Genomic DNA, 19719 nt, shown 5'->3' on the forward strand with positions numbered 1-19719 from the left:
GATTTACTGCTTCAGTTAATGGATCCAGGAAGCTTGCATTAAAATCAAACTGATCTTCTTATAAAATCACTCTTTTAATATTTGCTCGCTTAGAAGCCTGTATATTATAAATTTATTTACAAGAAAGATGCTTACGTGGCATGATTCCCTGGTCCACCAGCTGTTCTCTTGTTCGTCTTTGTTGTAGCCTTAATTGAAGTACTGTAAGGAAAAGGAAGGGGAAAAAATAATATGAAATCAATAAAGCAGGCTTAAATAAGACATCAATATATTGGTGAATCAAGTATATAACTAGAATTTAATTTCTCTTAACACTGCTGTAGTGATCACTCACAAGGGATTATCAACACAACCAACCTTCCAAATGCCAGAGTAGTTGACTTCATTTAAAATAATTAGTCAAGCTTTTGTTGTGTTGATTAACTGAGAAGAATGAAGTCTCTAATTGTCTACTGTTCTGGCAAGGAAAGAAAGTCATTTTTACAAATGGAAGTTCACAGAAGTATAATCAACATGTACCAATACCCGTGTTTGCAAAACAGTACTGTAATATTTTCAACTCTCTCTCTACAAAAGCCTGAAAGCATGTACCAACAGGCTCAAGGACAACTTCTACCCACTGTTATCAGACTATTGAATAGATCTCTTGTATAATAGAATAGACTCTTGGCCTCACAATCTACCTCGTTATGATCTTGCACTTAACCCACACTGCACTTTTTTGGTAGATTTTACACTTCATGCTGCATTGTCATTGTTTTACCTTATTCTAGCTCAATGTACTATGTAATGATTTGATCTGTATAAACTGTATATGAGACAAGCTTTCCACTATCTTTTGTTCATGTGACAATAATAAATCGATACCTCTGTTTCTCTTTCACACACACAAAACTGATACATGTACTTATTGAGAAGAGTTTTCAGCATCAGTTCTTTGATTTTAATCTTGATTGACAAAAAATTACATTTTTAAAGTAGCAATCAAGGCAACTCTGCTAATATGTGTTTGCAAATATGTGTTTTTCTTAGCTATCAATGAGTGGTTAACAAACTATTCATTTTAAATCACTGTGATCACACCTCACAAAAAGCTAGGACAGCAAACCAGAGATATTGCTGGCTGGATTACAAGTGGACATTAGATATTTTCATGATTTTTTTTTCGGTTTAGCATCATCACTCCTACAATCCTGATTGATGAACTACATAACCTGGGCCTCTGTACCTCCCTCTATAATTGACTTTCTAACTGGAAGACCACAATCTGCACTGATTGGTAACAATACCTTCTCTTCGCCGATTATCAACATTAGCACACCTAAGGGATGCCCTGTGTGGCTAGGCATAGCTCAAATGCCACCTATAAATTTGCTGATGATACAGCTACTGTTGATAAAATCTCAGATGGAGACCGAGGGCATATAGGAGTGAGATATACCAACTAATGGAGTGGTGTTGCAGCAACAACCCTGCACTCAATGTCAGTAAGACCAAAGAGCTGACTGGGGCCTTCAGAAACAGTAGGACAAGGGAACATGAACTAATCCTCATACAGGAATCAGGAGGGGAAAGTCTGAGTGATTTCAAGTTCCTGGGTATCAAGATCTCTGAGGATCTAACCCGGTCCCAAAGTAATGATGCAGCTATAAGGTGGCAAGAGACAGGCTATATTTCATTAGTTTGAGGAGATTTGGTTTGTTACCAAAAACGCTCAAACTTCAACAGATGTATCATGGAGGGCATTGCTACAGAAAGTTGTAAAATTAGTCAGCTCCATCATGGGACTAGACTCCGTAGTATCCAAGACATCTTCAATCAGCGTCCATTATTAAGGATCCCCCATCACCCAGGGCAAGTCCTCTTCACATTGTTACCATCAGGAACGAGGTACAGAAGCCTGAAGACACACATTCAAGTGATTCAGGAACACCTTCTTCCCCTCTGCCATCCGATTCCTAAATGGGCATTGAACTCATGAAAACTACCTCACTTTTTTAAAAAAAAAATGTTTTTGCACTAATTGTAACAATTTAATATACATATATATTTGCTGTAATTGATTTTTTCTGCAATTTATCATGTATTGCATTGTACTGTTGCTGCCAAGTGAAAAAATTTCACAACATATGCCAGTGATATTAAACCTGATTCTATAAATAGATGACTAGTGTAAAGCCTATTTACAAGTTTATACAGGATTTCTGTCAAAGAAACAGTAGCCATCCCTTTGAAACATGGTCATGGTCATGGTCATGGTCAGTAATCATGGCAAACTATTATACGAAGATATATTTTTATTTGAAAGTGATAGTGGTTGAAGAATAAACATTGCCAAAGGGTGGCATGATAGCACAGTGATTAACACAATCACTTTAGAGCACAAGCGACCCAGTTCATTTCCTGCTGCTGTCTGTAAATTTGCACACTCTCCCTATGCCTGTGTGGATTTCCGGCCACATCCACATTCCAAATACTTACAGGTTAGTAGGTTAATTGGTCACAGGAGTATAACTGGACAGTGTGGGCTCACTGGACCGAAGGGCCCGTTACCATGTTGTATCTTATTTTGTACTCCTTTGAAAGTGGCATCATGTGAGATGGTATAACACAGAAGCTTAGCTTAACGTATTATCTGATGGACAGCACATTGGTGAATCCATCACTCCTCAGTACTACTATGGCAAATTTTATGTTTAAATTTTTTGAGGTAGACTTTATTCCATAACTTCATGATTTAGAATGAGAGATTGAAAGTACTTTAAAATAAGGTAGAAGGCAGGCAGAGCTTTACTTCTTTACTTCTTATAAGGTGAAACCTAACAGCATAAACGGCAATGGTACTTCACTCTCCAATGAGTTCAATACCTTTTATGCCCCTTTGAACAGGAGAATAACCAACTGTGTGAATCCCAACAGCATCGAGTGATCCTACAATCACAAAAGGGAAAACCCCCACAAAACGTCAGGCTCTGATGGTGTACTTGGCTGGGTTCTGAAAGCCTATGCCAACCAACTGGCTGGAATGTCCTAGGACATCTTCAACTTCTCACTAATACAGTCAGAAGTTCCCAGCTACTTCAAAAGGGCATCAATCATACTGGTCCCAAGAAGAGCATGGCGAGTTCCTGAGAACCCAAGATGCCACCTGGAGTTCAGCCATCTGGCTCTTAGCTCTTGGTAGGTTACCCTTGGCAGTAAGGTCAAGGAGGAGGTTCCACACAAAGATTAATCTAGTCAAGACCTCGATGGTGGAGCTGGCTGAAAATGAGACACATAATAGTGGCAATGAAGGCAGAGGAAGGCTGCAGCAGTAAATGGTCTGCAGTCATCTTGGATACCATGTCACTGGACACTGAATCCTGAATCATGATCTGTTAAGAACCATGTGGGTGCTATTGTGCATCAGTCTTCCCATGTTAAATAAAATCACACAAAGGTGTTCTCCATTAAGGGAGTCCCTTGCAAGTGATCACCTACTACTTGTATATTACTACAGCGTATTGAAGAAGTAAAAAGTAAAACAATAACAGCAGAATAAAGTGCTACCATTACACTGCAGCTAGACAATATGTGCAAGATCAGAATGCGAAACGTTATGAGGTTTAGAGTCCATGCTATCCTACTAAGAAATTATTCCATAGTCCTACAACAGTGGGATAGAAGCTGCCCTTCAGCCTGATGGTGTGTGGTTTCAGTCTACTGCATCTTCTGCCTGAGGAGGGAAAAGAGAAGATGTCTGCAGTGGGTAGTGTCATTGATTATACTGCTTTATTGAGGCAGTGAGGTGTACAGAAACACTACTGAGTGACGGCTGGTTTCCGTGATGCACTGAGTTGAGCTGTGTCCACATCTCTCTGCAGTTTCTTATGGTTAAGGGCAGAACAGCTGCCATACCAAGTCATGATGGATCGGAATAGATGTTTTCAATAGTGCAATGATAAAAATAGATGAGGGTCAAATGGAAACACATCAAATTTCTTTAGCCTCCTGAGGAAGGAGACCTTTCTTGGCTGTGGTGTCCATGTGGTTGGACCAGGACAGGCTACTGGTGATATATAGGAACTTGGAAGCTCTAGACCTCAGCACTGCCAATGTAAATATGAGCATGTGCGTCAACTCCTTCCTGATGTCAATGACCAGCTATTTTATTTGGAAGACATTGGAGGATAGGTTATTGTTATGACACCATGTCACTCAGCTCTATCCCTTTCCTGTACGCTGACTCAACATTATTTGGGATATGGCCTACTATTGTGGTGTCATCTGCAAATTGTACACAATGCTCCAAGTGCAGCCTCATCAGTGTTCTGTAAAGTTCAACATAATGTACCAACTTTCATATTCCAATGTCCTGACCTTTGGAGTCAAAAGCGCCTTGTGTCTTTTCAGACTTCTACCTACCTATGTTGCTACTTTCAGGGAAAGTGGACATAAGACACAAGGTCTCTATTTATCCATATCCATTAGCACCCTACCATTGACTGTATATTTGCTTCCTCGATTTCACCTCTTAAAAACATTAGCTCATATTTGTTGGGATTAAACTCCATCTGCTACAGTGAGTTCTGTTTTGCATGGGACTGCAAAAGGCTGCAGAGGATTGCAGAGTCAGCTAGTTTCATCACAAGCAAAATCCTCCCCACTATTGAAGGCACTTGCGGGAGAAGGTACCTCAAGAAGACAGCACCCATCACTAAGGATCCTCACCATCATCTACATGCTCTTTTCTCATTATTGCCATCGAGAAGGAGGTGCAAGAGCTGGAGACCCACACTCAATCATTCAGGATTAGCTTCTTCTTTCCCCTCTGCCATCAAATTTCTAAATAGCACATGAACACTATCTTGCTTTTGCACCACCTAATCAATTTTTTAATTTATAGTAAGTTTATGTCTTTGCATTGTACTTCTGCCACAAAACCACACATTTCATGCTATCTGTCAGTAACAATCTGATCCAGTTTCCCATCTAATCGAAAACCTGCCGTGTCCTTTGACAACCCTTTCTCCACAACATTATCAACCTTCGTTACTTGTAGTTGTCTTAAACATACCTCCTGTATGCATATCCAAATCATTAATATCACAAACCTTAAGAGACCATGCTTCGACCCTGCAATACACCACTGGCCACGGACTTCCAATCAGTAAAACATCTTTCCACAGGCTCCCCGTCTCCTGTCATCAATCTCATTTTGACCATAAGCCATAGCAGCAGAATTAGAATATTTGGCCTATTGAATCAACTCTGCCATTCAATCATGGCTTATGTATTTTCCCTTTCACATCCATTGTCTTACTTTCTCCCCATAACATTTGACACCCTTACTAATTAAATTGCTATCAACCTCTGTTTTAACTATACCCAATGACTTGGCCTCCACGGATGTCTGTGGCAATGAATTCCACAGGTTCATCACCCTCTGGCTAGAGATCCAATTAGCCAGCTTAACTTTGGATCTCCTGAGCCTTACCCATCCTGTCACGTGGGACTTATTCCAATACTTTACTAAATTCCAGATGGACAATATCAACTGCTCTACCATCATGGTTTCCTCAGTTATTTCCTCAAAAACCTCAATTAGGGAAGCAGAATTCACCTCCCCCACCCCATACAGCAATGATGACTACTGCTGATCCACCTTGCCTTTCTAAATGTACCTAAATCCTATTCTGAGAATTTTCTCCAATCATCTTCCTATTACTGATGGAAGGCTTCAAAGGTTTCAAAAGGTACATTTCACCACATACCACCCTGAGATTCATCTTCTTGGGGTTATTCATAGTAAAAATAGAATCAATGAAAAACCACACACAACAAAGATGAACAAACCAATGTGTAAAAGACAACAAAACTATGCAAATATAAAAAAGTGAAAATAATAGTAATAAATAAATAAGAAACAAATATCAAGAATATTGAGTTGTAGAGTCCTTAAAAGTACGTCTATTGGTTGTGGAATCAGTATAGTGTTGGGTGGAGTGAAGCTATCCCTTCTGTTTCAAGATCTCTCATTGGTTTAGGGGTAATAGCTATTCCTGAACCTGTTAGTGTGGAACCCGAGGCTCCTTGAATTTAGATGAAGGATGCTGCATTCCTGCAACAACACTCCTTGTAGATGTGCCCCACGGTGGGGAGGGCTTTACCTGTAATGACTGGGCTGTATTCACTACCTTTTGTAGGCACTGTTCAAGGGCATTGATGTTGCCATACCAGGCCTTAATGCAACCAATCAGTGTACTCTACATCATGCATCTATAGAAGTTCATCAAATTTTGAGTTGACATATTGAAACTTTGCAAACTTCTAAGAGAGAAGAAGTGCTGCCATGCTTTCTTTGTAATGGCATTTGTGTGTTGGACCCAGGAATTTAAAGTTGCCAACCCTCTCCTCCTCTCATCCCCTGATGAGGACTAGCTTAATGGATGTCCAGTTTCCTCCTCCTATAATCAATAATAAGCCCTTTAGTTTTGCTGACACTGAGTATGTTGTTGTGGCATAATTTAGTAAGATTCTCACTCTTATGTGCTGATTCATCACCACCTTTGATTCAGCCAAAAACAGTGGTATCATCAACATACTTAAATATGGCATTGGAGCTGAACTTAGCCATGCAGACATAAAGACATGAAAGCCGGTAGAGCAGGGGGCTAAGCACACCGCCTTGCGGTGCATCTGTGTTGATGGCAATTATGGAGGAGACGTTGTCAATTGGAACTGACTAGGCTCTGCAAGTAAGGAAATTGAGGATCTAATTGCACAAGGATGTATTGAAGCCTAGGTCTTGGAGCTTATTGATTTGTTTTGAGGTGTTGATTGTTGATTTTGAGGTTTTGATGGTGTTGATTTTAAGTCAACAAAGAGAGCTTCCTGATGTATGTATCTTCACTGTGCAGATGTTCAAGGGTTGAGTGAAGAACCAATGAAGTGGCATCTGTTGTTGACCTGTTGTGATGGTAGGCAAATTGGAGTGGATCCAAGTCACTCCTCAGACAGGAGTTGATATTGTTTCATCACCAACCTCTCAACACATTTCATCACAGTGGAAGTGGACGATAGTCATTGAGGTAGGTTGCCACATTCTTCTTGGGCGCTAGTAAAATTCACAATGTTTATAAAGCTTCCAACTGTTATAAGCAACTTAAAAGCTTAATAGCAGTAGATTGTATGACACCAACTGCCTTTAAGTCCACTTTTCTCTTTGTTTCCCATGAGGCTTGATTTAGCCTAGGTTCAAAAATCTCCCAGCTTCCATAACCATCCAAGATGCAAATCATGAAATTCCTGACCCTTAAACTGCAGAAATACATTCTCATATTTATAAGTTGAGTGCAACGAATTAAAATTACCCAATATACTAGACTTAATTTCACTGTTGATTTACTATTTTTTTTCTCAACATTGATTTGATTAGGCTTCAAAGTCTATAGGAAACAGTTTTATGAGTAGTGTACTCAGCTTTTCTCATCTGTCAACACACACAATAAGGTAGGAATCTTGGTTGGAAATTCACCTTGTTAAAAATAATTTCAATGCTGGCTGAAAAGCCCACAACCAAAGTTTGAGTTATAAAACGAAAGGTGAAAACTGATGTATTGGATCTTTGTTAAATGGATATCTTCAGCAATTAAATCCATCTGGATCTCTCTTCCAACAGGAACCACCACATAGTTAGGGGTCAATCACCTAAACTGCACTTCGAAATGGACTCTACATGTATGGAGTTAAGGATATTCATAAACAAGCAAGAAAACTCACTTTCTACAGATAGATATAAACACAGAAAATGCTTGGAACACTCAGAAGGCAGCATCTGTGTAAACAGAATCATTCAGCATTTTCTCCTGCTGTTAAAGATCTTGAAAATTGTTGTAGGGGAATTTTAAATATTTTAGGGTCTTCAACACTTCATGTACACACACCATTGTTAAAGAGTACTTAACAGATTTATAATTGGTGTGCACAAAAAATAATGTTAAGCACTACAACTGATTTTAAATATATTGGATTAAAAGCAGAATTAATCAATTCCCATATCTAACTGGAGGAGAAACGTGAAAAAGGGTTCCAATTCCCTATCCATTCACAGTACTGAATGACAAATTGCATTAGAGGTTAAGTTTTGCAATACTATTTAAACTGCATACAATAATTTCAAAAAACATTCTGACTTTTGAGATTGCAGTGATGAGCGATGATAAAAAGTTAAAATATTTTCTATTTTGATGGGACTATATGACATGTGCAAAAACTGTGCCAACAATGCAATTTTGAAACAGTTCAATCAATTGAATTTCCTCCTTAACGCTGTTAAACATTCACGTCTAAAAAACTGAAAGACCTGGCCTAGGGTGCATTAAGGAGCCAATCTGCAGCACATCAAAGAATGTTCCTGCTTGAATGGTCACAGATGGTGCTAAGTATATGTGACAGAAGTGGCCCCTAGCTGTGTATTCATTGAACGTATCAGAGCATCTCCATATGTTCATGTACCATGCACACTGTGGACCTGAAAGAAATAAACTGATATAATGGAATTTGCTCCTAGCCTGCTTTTTCATTACATTTAAAATCGACAGCTAATTTCATAGTGACTAAAATTGTTCTGCTCTGGAATCCACTTCCTAGGTATCAATACTCGTATATTTAATATTAATTATGATTAAATTAAAAATTCCCAGCTACCAATACATCTCAATATCTAACATTAACTTGGTTATATCTAAAAATAATTGAATTACTCACAGCTCACTTAACGGCTTCTCCTAGTCGAATACAACCATTCCTACCCTGCTTTATCCCCAGTATGATATATTTATTTACTGCAATATCACTTACTGCTATTTCTGCTTAAAACAACATTTGAAGTGCAGATATACTCACCCTTCAGTAATCTTCTTGGGTTTTCCAAATTACAAGATTAGGGTACGGGTTAGTAGGTTAATTGGTCTCATGGGTGTTAATGGATGGTACAGGCTCTTTAGGCCAGAAGGACCCGTTACTGCGTTGTATCCCTAAATCTAAATTTAAATCTGTCACTTTGCCTGCCAGACTTCAGGCAAAACTGTTGAGCAGCAGATTGCACAGGATGAATTTCTACAGGTTCACAATCAGTGCCTGAGGCTATAATAAAGAAGAGGCATATGGACAATTAAAATAAGACTGACTGGCTAAGAGTCTATATATTAGAGTCATAGAAAAGTACAGCACACAAACTGGCCACTCGGCCCATCTAGTCTATGCTGAAACCATTTAAACTGCCTACTCCCATCAACTTGCGCTTGGACCATAGCCTTCCATTACCCCTACCAACCATGTACATATCCAAACTTTGAAATCGAGCTTGTTTGCACCACTTGTGCTGGCAGCTTATTCCACACTCTCACAACCCTCCGAGTGAAGAAATTTCCCCTCACGTTCCCTCAGCTATTAGGTACAATAGATAATCCAAGTGTAAATTACAGTCAAATTGTGTGGATTTTCAGATTTATTATTTGCTCCATTTCCTTGTTAAATTCATTGCCTATTAACAAAGTCTTTAATGAACTGGTATAAAGCAGCAATATTTTTGTATATAATTATTATTTTAGAAAATAGATGTATTAAAATCATTACTTGCCTTTATTTTTTGATCATTCATGATGCAGAAATCATTGACAGTATTTTTTGCTTAAACTTTAATTGCCCCCTGAAAAGCCTCTTTTTCTTAACTGCTTTAATCCTCGTGGTAAGATTAACCCTATTATGTTATTAGGTAAAGATCTCAAACATTTAGCCCCTGGAATTAAGGAGGAATTAGGATGTTATAGGAATCAGGATCAAATTTATGATCATCAAGTTATATAAAGTGAAATTCGTTATTTTATGACAACAGTACTGTGCAAAGACATAAAAATTACCATAGGTTACAAAATAAATAGTGCAAAAGAAAAAGGAATAAAGGGGGTCGTGTTCATAGACCATTCAGAAATTTATGCTGGAGGGGAAGGAGCTGTTCATAAATCATTGAGTGTGGGTCTTCAGTCTCCTGCACCTCATCTCCAGTTGAGGTAACAAAAAGAGGACACATCCTGGATGGTTGCAGACTAAGTCGGCTTCATTGCAAGCACAACTGTCTCCAACATCAAGGACATCATCAAAAAGCGGTGTCTCCAGAAGGCAGCATCGATCGTTAATGACGCTCACTAACTGGGATATGCCCTCTCCTCATTACTACAATCGGGAAGGTGGTAAACCAGCCTGAAGTGCCACACTCAATGTATCAGGAACAGCTTCTTCCCTTCTGCCAGCAGATTTCAGAATGGTCTATGAACACCTTGCTATACCTGTTTTGCATTATTTATTTCATTTTGGTAACTTTTAGTAATTTTTATGCCTTCCGTTGCACTGCTGCCACAAAACAACGTTTCACATTTGTCAGTGATAAGAAACCTGATTCTGATGAATGCTGCCTTCTTGAAGTACTGTTTCTTGAAGATGTCCTCAATAATGGGGAAGGTTATGACCCTGATGGAGCTGGCTGAGTCTACAACAGTCTACAGCCTTTTGCGATCCTGTGCATTGGAGCCTTCATGCCAGGCTGTGATGCAATCAATCAGAATGCTTTCCACTGTACATCTATATAAATCTGCAAGAGTTTTTGCTGACATACCAAACCTCCTCAAACTCCCAACAAAGTACAGCATGCTTTCTTCATGACTGCATCAATGTGTTGGGCCCAGGATAGAGCTTCTGAGATGTTGACACCCTGGAAGCTGGAACTGCTTACCCTTTCCATCGCTGACCCTCAATGAAGAATGGTGTATATTCTGCTGACTTCCCTTCCTGAAGTCCACAATCAATTCCTTGGTCTTGCTGATGCTGAGTTTGAGATTATTTTTGCAACACTACTCAACTAGCTGAACTAATCTCACTCCTGTACACCTCCTTGTTGCATTCTAAGACATTACCAATAACAGCAGTGTCATCTGCGAATTTATAGATGGAATTTGAGCTGTGCTTAGCCACACAGCCATGAATGTAGAGAAAACACAGAGTAGATCTATGGGCTAAGCACAGATCCTTGAGGTGGGCCTGTGTTGATTGTCAGCGAAGAGATCTTATTACTGATCTGTACTGACTGTGGTCTCCCAATTAGAAAGTTGAGGATCAAATTGCAGTGGCCCACACAAGTGGAATCAGAGATTACACGCTTGTTTTCCAGATGAGAGATCATCACATGTTTAGGAAGCAATGCTGAAGAATGCCTGAGTGAATTTCTTCAATACATTGTGTAGAAGGTACACGTACTCATCACAATTATGGTGGAGAATATCACCAGTTCCTTTAATTTTTTGAAAGCAAGCAACACTTTTCTGACTTCTGGTTTGCAGTTGATGGCAAATCTTTAGGAAGACAATAGGTGTACCCTTTGATGTAGCTGAAGACAGTAATACACAGGTCACTTCTACAGTGATATCTGGAGATCTTTAACATTCAATAATTATATTTAAGGTTAGTTACCTGATGTGCTTTTGTTAATAAAGCTGAAAATGTATTTATCACTAAAATCTTAATCACATGTTCAGTCCACCATTTGCATCCATCTCAAATTTTGGTGAATAATTTGAAATAATTACATTGAATAACGTGGTAAATTGGCTCAGCAAATTTGCTGATGATACAAAGATTGGAGGTGTTGTGAACAGTGAGGAAGGTTTTCAAAGCTTGCAGAGGGATTTGGACAAGCTGGAAAAATGGGCTGAAAAATGGCAGATGGAGTTGAATACAAACAAGTGTGAGGTATTGCACCTTGGAAGGACAAACCAAGGTAGAACATCAAAGGTAAATGGTAGGACACTGAGGAGTGCAGTGGAACAGAGGGATCTGGGGATACAGATTCAAAATTCCCTAAAAGTGGCATCACAGGTAGATAGGATCGTAAAGAGAGCTTTTGGTACATTGGCCTTTATAAATCAAAGTATTGAGTATAAGAGTTGGAATGTTATGGTGAGGTTGTATAAGGCATTGGTGAGGCCGAATTTGAAGTACTATGTGCAGTTTTGGTCACCAAATTACAGGAAGGATATTAATAAGGTGGAAAGATTGCAGAGAAGGTTTACAAAGATGTTGCCGGGACTTGAGAAACTGAGTTACAGAGAAAGGTTGAATAGGTTAGGACTTTATTCCCTGGAGCACAGAAGAATGAGGAGACTTGATAGAGGTATATAAAATTATGATGAGTATAGATAGAGTGAATGCAAGCAGGCTTTTTCCACCGAGGCTAGGGGAGAAAAGAACCAGAGGACATGGGTTAAGGGTGAAGGGGGAAAAGTTTAAAGGGAACATTAGGGGTGGGACTTCTTCACACAGAGAGTGGTGGGAGTGTGGAATGAGCTGCCAGATGAAGTGGTAAATGTGGGCTCACTTTTAACATCTAAGAAAAACTTGGACAAGTACATGAACGAGAGGTGTTTGGAGGGATATGGTTCATGAACAGGTCATTGGGACTAGGCAAAAAAAATGGTTCGGCACAGCCAAGAAGGGCCAAAAGGCCTGTTTCTGTGCTGTAATGTTCTATGGTTCTAATTGCAAATGACTTTTAAAATACTATATAGAATAATTTCTTGGTCACATTAAAAAATCGTAGAATTAATCTAGAGTATTATAATTTGCAAATTGATTACAACAGTAAAGGGCTTTTATAATTTGTCCTGTGGTGCCATGTCTCTGAAGAAGGAATTCTTAATTATAAAAGCTTATTCAAAAGCCTGTAACCAGGCAGCGCTAGCAGAAACCCAGTGGAAATCTAAACTGGAGATACGTCCAGTTTTGCGATGACTGCAACTTCCAGTACATAGCTTTTAAATTGTAACGTGCACACCAAAATAAAACCAAAATTTGCCATGGATGCAACTTGAAGCTCTTTGGATAAACCATATTCACTTTGTGTTCACTGTTTGACCTGAGTCAAAATAAAGTGATATACAAAGAATAACACATTTGAAACAAAAGGTCAAAGCTCAAGATCCCACAGAGCACAAGCTCTTTTAACCCAAATTGAGTTGCTGAATTGAAGTTTACAATATTTATGAAATTATTAAATTTCCTGATGAAAACAATTTGGATTTTTATCCTGCAATTTCATCAATGCAATAGTGCCTTCTCTTTCCTTCTCTGCATCATTCCTCCAGATTTTCACCCCCACCACTCTCCTCTCTGCAGATTCCACCTTCCAGTGAAACCAACAGAAATAAAAATATTTAGGAGGCATGTAATAGATGGGCAAACCATCAGCGGCTGGTTTGTTTTCTTGCTTAGATTGAATTTTACCTCATTGACTAAGGAAGTTATGAATAAAGGTAGAAAATGCCACAAGAATACTCTAACCACAATGGAACTATGTCAGAGAAAATTAAAAACTCCAACTTGTATATGCTTCTGTGTCCTAGTGCTAGGCAATAGCACATTTGATATTTAGTTCAAGTTACCAAATAGCAGGAACTACCTATAAGAAAGTGACACAAGACAAACCATGATAATAAATCCTTACAGAAAAGCAGCTGATACACTAATCTCACACACAAAATGCTGGTGGAACACAACAGGCCAGGCAGCATCTATGGGGAGAAGCACTGTCGACGTTTTGGACCAAGACCCTTCGTCAGGACTAACTGAAAGTAAAGATACTAACAGATTTGAAAGTAGTGGGGGGAGGGGGAAATGCGAAATGATAGAAGACCGGAGGGGGTGGGATGAAGCTAAGAGATGGAAAGGTGATTGGCGAAAGTGATACAGAGCTAGAGAAGGGAAAGGATCATGGGTTGGGAAGCCTCAGGAGAAAGAAAGGGGGAGGTGGGGGAGCACCAGAGGGAGATGGAGAACAGGCAGGGTGATGGGCAGAGACAGAGAAAAAAACAAACAACTAAATATGTCAGGGATGGGGTAAAAAGGGGAGGGGCATTAATGGAAGTTAGAGAAGTTCCATCAGGTTCATGCCATCAGGTTGGAGGCTACCCGGCCGGTATATAAGGTGTTGTTCCTCCAACCTGAGTGTGGATTCATCTTGACAGTAGAGGAGGCCATGGATAGACATATCAGAATGGGACGCGGAATTAAAATGTGTGGCCACTGGGAGATCCTGCTTTCTCTGGCAGACCGAGTGTAGGTGTTCAGCGAAACGGTCTCCCAGTCTGCGTCAGGTCTCACCAACATATAAAAGGCCACACCGTGAGCACTGGACGCAGTATACCACACCAGCCGACTCATAGGTGAAGTGTTGCCTCACCTGGAAGGACTGTCTGGGGCCCTGAATGGTGGTGAGGGAGGAAGTGTAAGGGCAGGTGTAGCACTTGTTCTTTTTTGTGTTTTGTGTTTTGCATTTTGTGTGTTGTTTAAATTTCCAGCATCTGCAGATTTCCTCGTGTTTGCTACACTAATCTGCTATTTGTCAAGTTGCTGATCTCTAAGGCATTATGTAGACATGAGCTAATCAATGTCAAGAATATGCGCACTTAGTTTAGGGGCATCTTCCTGTTTTGAAGAAAATTCAATGGACAGACTCACATAACAAACTTTGGTAAAAATAAGTTGAACAGTTGTTTATAAGACTACTGATTAAGACAGTGTGCAACTACAAATACATGTAGACCAAGGCTGTAAAATGTCTTACACCACACCGACATTCAATATTATAAAAACAAGAGCTAGAATTACTATCAAATATCTGTGATATATGAAATATCTGAAAACAACCCATTTCAGCAAAATATCTGACAGAATTATTAAGAAAACAGAATGTTTCAGATGATGGAAATCTGAAAATAGTAGCAATAAATTGATGTTGCAGTGTTTCCTGAGATTGGCAATTAGCTTGCAGACATTTCATCACCAGTCAAGGTGACATCATCAGTGCACAGTTGTTTATGTTCACTTGCCTCAGCCTTGATTGGTTACCCCTTCAATTGACCTTTGAATTCTATTGGCTTGCATTTCTTTGACTCTTAGGGGTTCATAGATGGTATCTTCTTATGCATGTTTGTTTACGGAGTTATCAGAAGAGAACCACACTTCTAAAGACTGTGCCGAGGATGTCGTGTTGAATGGTGATTAAACCCCTGCAAGCTAATTGCCAAGCACAGTGAACATCGCAACATCAGATGCCTCAACCCAATATTCACCATCCTAGGTAGCAACAAGTGCCTAAAATATTTAGTACAAATACTTCATGTACCACAGTAGAAGATTAGTGACAACTAAGAGCTTTGATCATCGGGCTTCAACTTCTGGGAACGCTGACTTCAGTCCTCGACCTGCAGTATTGTCCCCAGGACTTGCCAACTTGAATTGATGGTACCGACCCCAGGACTCGCTGATTTCGGTTGGGAAGTGGGTTTGTTTTGCTATGGTTGTGCTGCTGTTGCTTGTGTTGTTCTCATGAACAATGGTGGATCTGAGCTTGATGGAGCATCTGACGCTGTTTATGCATTCTTTCTACTACTGACACTTGTTTTGAACCAAAATCCTTCACAAGAAGTTCTCACAACCAGGGTAGTGCTGACTGTTTAGATTAAGTCTCCGGCGGGGGGAATTCTGGACAAAGCACTTATTTTTTGCATTGGTGCTCCCTATGAATTGTTCAGTTATCTAATATATGGTACCCGTCACCATTCCCCCATTCCCGTTTCCCTCTCTCACCTTATCTCCCTACCTACCTACCTGTCACCTCCCCATTCTTTTTTTTGCATAGTCTTCTATCCTCTCCTATCAGATTCCCCCTTCCCCCACCCTTTATCTCTTTCACCAATCAACCTCCTAACTCGTTACTTCACCCCTCCCCCTCTCTCGTTTCCCCTATCATCTTGCACTACTTCTTCTTCCTCCCCTCCCCTCACTTTCTTGCTCTGACTTTTCATCTTGTATTTTTCAAAAAGCAGAAGGACCAACTTTACCATCTGTACAGAAGGATTTTGGGGTAGAAGGTTATAGCTCACTGAAAATGGTGACATAAGTGCCAAGAGCAGCGAAGGCTGCAGCTGGCCTGTTTGCTTTCCAAAGGCCATCACTTTGACCTACTTAACAATAGCCTAATAATAGTTTACAATTACCCAGTTACCCAGACTTTGTACTGTGGTTCATGGGGAGTGCATACAAACTCCTTACTGACGGTGCCAGATTTGAACTCAGAATTGTCCTGAGCTGTAACAACATTCAAGTCAAGTCACTTTTATTGTCACTTCAACCATAATTGCTGGTACAGTACATAGTAAAAACGAGCAAACACGAGGAAATCTGCAGATGCTGGAAATTCAAACAACACATACAAAATGCTGGTGGAACACATTAGGCCAGGCAGCATTATTTGCTTGTTTGTTTCTTTTCTCTCTCTCCGCCCATCACTCTGCCTGTTCTCCATCTCCCTCTGGTGCTCCCCCCACTTTCTTTTTCCCACGGCCTCCCGTCCCATGATCCTTTCCCTTCTCCAGCTCTGTATCACTTTCGCCAATCACCTTTCCAGCTCTTAGCTTCGTCCCACCCCCTCCGGTCTTCTCCTATCATTTTGCATTTCCCCCTCCCCCCACTACTTTCAAATCTTTTCTTTCAGTTAGTCCTGGCGAAGGGTCTCGGCCCGAAACGTCGACAATGCTTCTCCTTATTAAATATAGGAGTTGGGATGTAATGTTAAAATTGTACAAGGCATTGGTGAGGCCAAAATTGGAGTATTGTGTACAGTTCTGGTCACCGAATTATAGGTTAGATGTCAACAAAATAGAGAGAGTACAGAGGAGATTTACTAGAATGTTACCTGGGTTTCAGCACCTAAGTTACAGTGAAAGGTTGAACAAGTTTATTCTTTGGAGTGTAGAAGGTTGAGGGGGGACTTGATAGAGGTATTTAAAATTATGAGGGGGATAGATAGATCCCACTACCAAGCACATCTTTCCCTCCGCCCCTTTCCCTACGCGACTCCCTTGTCCACTCATCCCCCCCATCCCTTCCCACCAATCTCCCTCCTGGCACTTATCCTTGTAAACGGAACGAGTGTTATACCTGCCCTTACACTTCCTCCCTCACCACCATTCAGGGCCCCAGACAGTCCTTCCAGGTGAGGCGACACTTCACCTGTGAGTCGGCTGGTGTGGTATACTCCGTCCGGTGCTTCCGGTGTGGCCTTTCATATATTGGTGAGACCCGACGCAGACTGGGAGACCGTTTCGCTGAACATCTACACTCGGTCCACCAGAGAAAGCAGGATCCCCCAGTGGCCACACATTTTAATTCCACATCCCATTCTGATATGCCTCCTCTACTGTCAAGATGAAGCTACATTCAGGTTGGAGGAACAACACCTTATATACCCGCCGGGTAGCCTCCAACTTGATGGCATGACTTCTCTAACTTCCATTAATGCCCCCCTCCCCTTCTTACCCCATCCCTGACATATTTAGTTGTTTGTTTTTTTCTCTGTCTCTGCCCATCACCCTGCCTGTTCTCCATCTCCCTCTGGTCCTCCCCCCCCTCCCCTTTTCTTTCTCCTGAGGCCTCCTATCCCATGATCCTTTCCCTTCTCCAGCTCTGTATCACTTTTGCCAATCATCTTTCCAGCTCTTAGCTTCATCACACCCCCTCCTGTCTTCTCCTATTATTTACATTTCCCCCTCCCCCCACTACTTTCAAATCTCTTAGTATCTTTCCTTTCAATTAGTCCTGACGAAGGGTCTCAGCCCGAAACGTCGACAGTACTTCTCCTTATAGATGCTGCCTGCCCTGCTGTGTTCCACCAGCAGTTTGTGTGTGTTGATAGTAAAAATGAGATGTTTTTCAGGAGCATGGTGTTACATGACACAGCACAAAAACTAGACTGAACTACGTAAAAACAACACAGAGGAAAAAAAACCAACTACAGTAGACTACAGACCTACCCAGGACTGCATAAAGTGCACAAAACAGTGCAAGCATTACAATAAATAATAAACAGGACAATAGGGCAGTAAGGTGTCAGTCTAGGCTTTGGGTATTAAGGAGATTGATAGCTTGGGGGAAGAAAATGTTACCCAGTTTGGTCGTGAGAGCCCAATTGCTTCGGTGCCTGTTCCCAGACGGCAGGAGGGAGAAGAGTTTGTATGAGGGGTGCATGGGGTCCTTCATAATGCTGTTTGCTTTACAGATCCATTCCCTACAATAACAAGTATACAGTTTTAGATACCATTGCAGAGGATGAACTACCAGGAAAAGCTGCAGTGACCAGGTCTCCGGCACTGAGTCTGGCTCTGTGGCTCAGAAGGCAAGGGGAGAGAAGACGAGAGTAGTGATGATAGGAGTTTCAAGAGTTAGGAGGCAGACATGAGACACCAGATGATATGTTGCTTCCCAGGTGCAAGGGTCAGAGATGTTTCAGATCAAGTCCACAGCATCCTTAACAGGAAGGAAAGCAGCTAGAAGTCATGATATGTATTGGTACCAATAACAAAGCTATGAAAAAGGACGAGTTTCTGAATAACAAATATAATGAGCTAGGAAGAAGGCAAACAAGCAGCACCTCAAGGGCAGTAATCTCAGGATTGCTCCCCGTGAGTGTAAGAACAGATGATTTGGCACATGAATGATTGGGGTATGGTTTCAGATTTGTAGATCATTGGGATTTCTCCTCCAGAAGGAATGACTTGTACATAAGTAGTGGGACCAGTGTTCTTGTGGGCTGGTTTGCTAGAGCTGTTGGTGAGGGTTTAAACTAGGGGGATATGTTAGGTCAAATGATGGAGCAGTTAGTGTAAGGGTAGATGTAAAATACAGAAATATTGTGAGGAAGGATAGGCAGTAGATGGGGCATAAATGCAGTCAATTGGATGGGTTGAAATTTATTTTTTTTAATGTGAGAAGTATCAGGAACAAGGTTGATGAAACTGAGAACATGGATCAGTACTTGTGGCCATTACAGAGTCTTGGCTGTCACATGGGCAAGAACACTGGCTGTTTCAGGGTTTAAATGTTTCAAATGGGATGGAGGGAGGTAAAAGAGCTGTTGAGTGGCACTGCTAATCAGGGACAGTATCACAGTTGCAGAAAGGGAGGATGCTGTGGAAGGATCATCTACTGAGTCAATGTGGGCAAAAGTCAGAAACAGAAAGGGAGGAATCACTCTATCGGGAGCACTGGGTAGTCAAAACTGCCCAAGGCATCACTGGTACCAACATACCCATCATCAAGGACATACATCAGAAAGATGCCCAAAAAAAAGCCAGCAACATCATAAAGGATCCCACTCTGCTTATTTGTTCCACTCCCAACATGGGGTAGGCTAAATAGCATCAAGGAGAAGGCCAAATAGCATTCATGTACGGACCATCATACTCAAAAACAGTTAAAGCTGAGTAAAGCTGATCCTCACTACCACCAAGTCTACCACTACTTCATTATTTCCAGTCAGTCACTTTATGTGTATCCTAGTGTCACTATACAGACATACAAGTTATCTATATTTATATTTAATAAGTATTTATATTTATCATAATATTTATTCCACCTGGGTAGCTTCCAACCTGATGGTAAGCATATCAATTTCTCCTTCTGGTAAAAAGATTTTCCCACCACCTCGCCCTTGCTTCTATTCCCCACTCTGGCCTCTCATCTTTTCTCACCTGCCTATCACCTCCCCCTGCTTCTCTCCTATCAGATATCTTCCTCTGCAGCCCTTTAAATTTCCTACCCACCTGGCTTCACCCACCACCTTCTAGTTAT

The 19719-nt window shown here is 40.7% G+C and overlaps 1 protein-coding gene across 7 annotated transcripts in view; it reads right to left on the minus strand.

The window, feature by feature from the left end:
* mrtfba (myocardin related transcription factor Ba) overlaps positions 1-19719 on the minus strand; it is a 233184-nt gene that overhangs the window by 59053 nt on the left and 154412 nt on the right. For 6 of the 7 annotated variants that reach the window (XM_059979310.1, XM_059979311.1, XM_059979308.1 and 3 more), the window contains one exon: positions 136-201. In XM_059979310.1, the coding sequence (XP_059835293.1) occupies positions 136-201 (66 nt within the window). Of the gene's footprint in view, positions 1-135; positions 202-18035; positions 18153-19719 lie in introns of those variants that run through there. The other variant, XM_059979312.1, reaches the window with a different exon arrangement.

The sequence above is a fragment of the Hypanus sabinus genome, chromosome 9 (genome assembly GCF_030144855.1).
Source record: "Hypanus sabinus isolate sHypSab1 chromosome 9, sHypSab1.hap1, whole genome shotgun sequence".
In the NCBI taxonomy this organism is placed as follows: domain Eukaryota; kingdom Metazoa; phylum Chordata; class Chondrichthyes; order Myliobatiformes; family Dasyatidae; genus Hypanus; species Hypanus sabinus.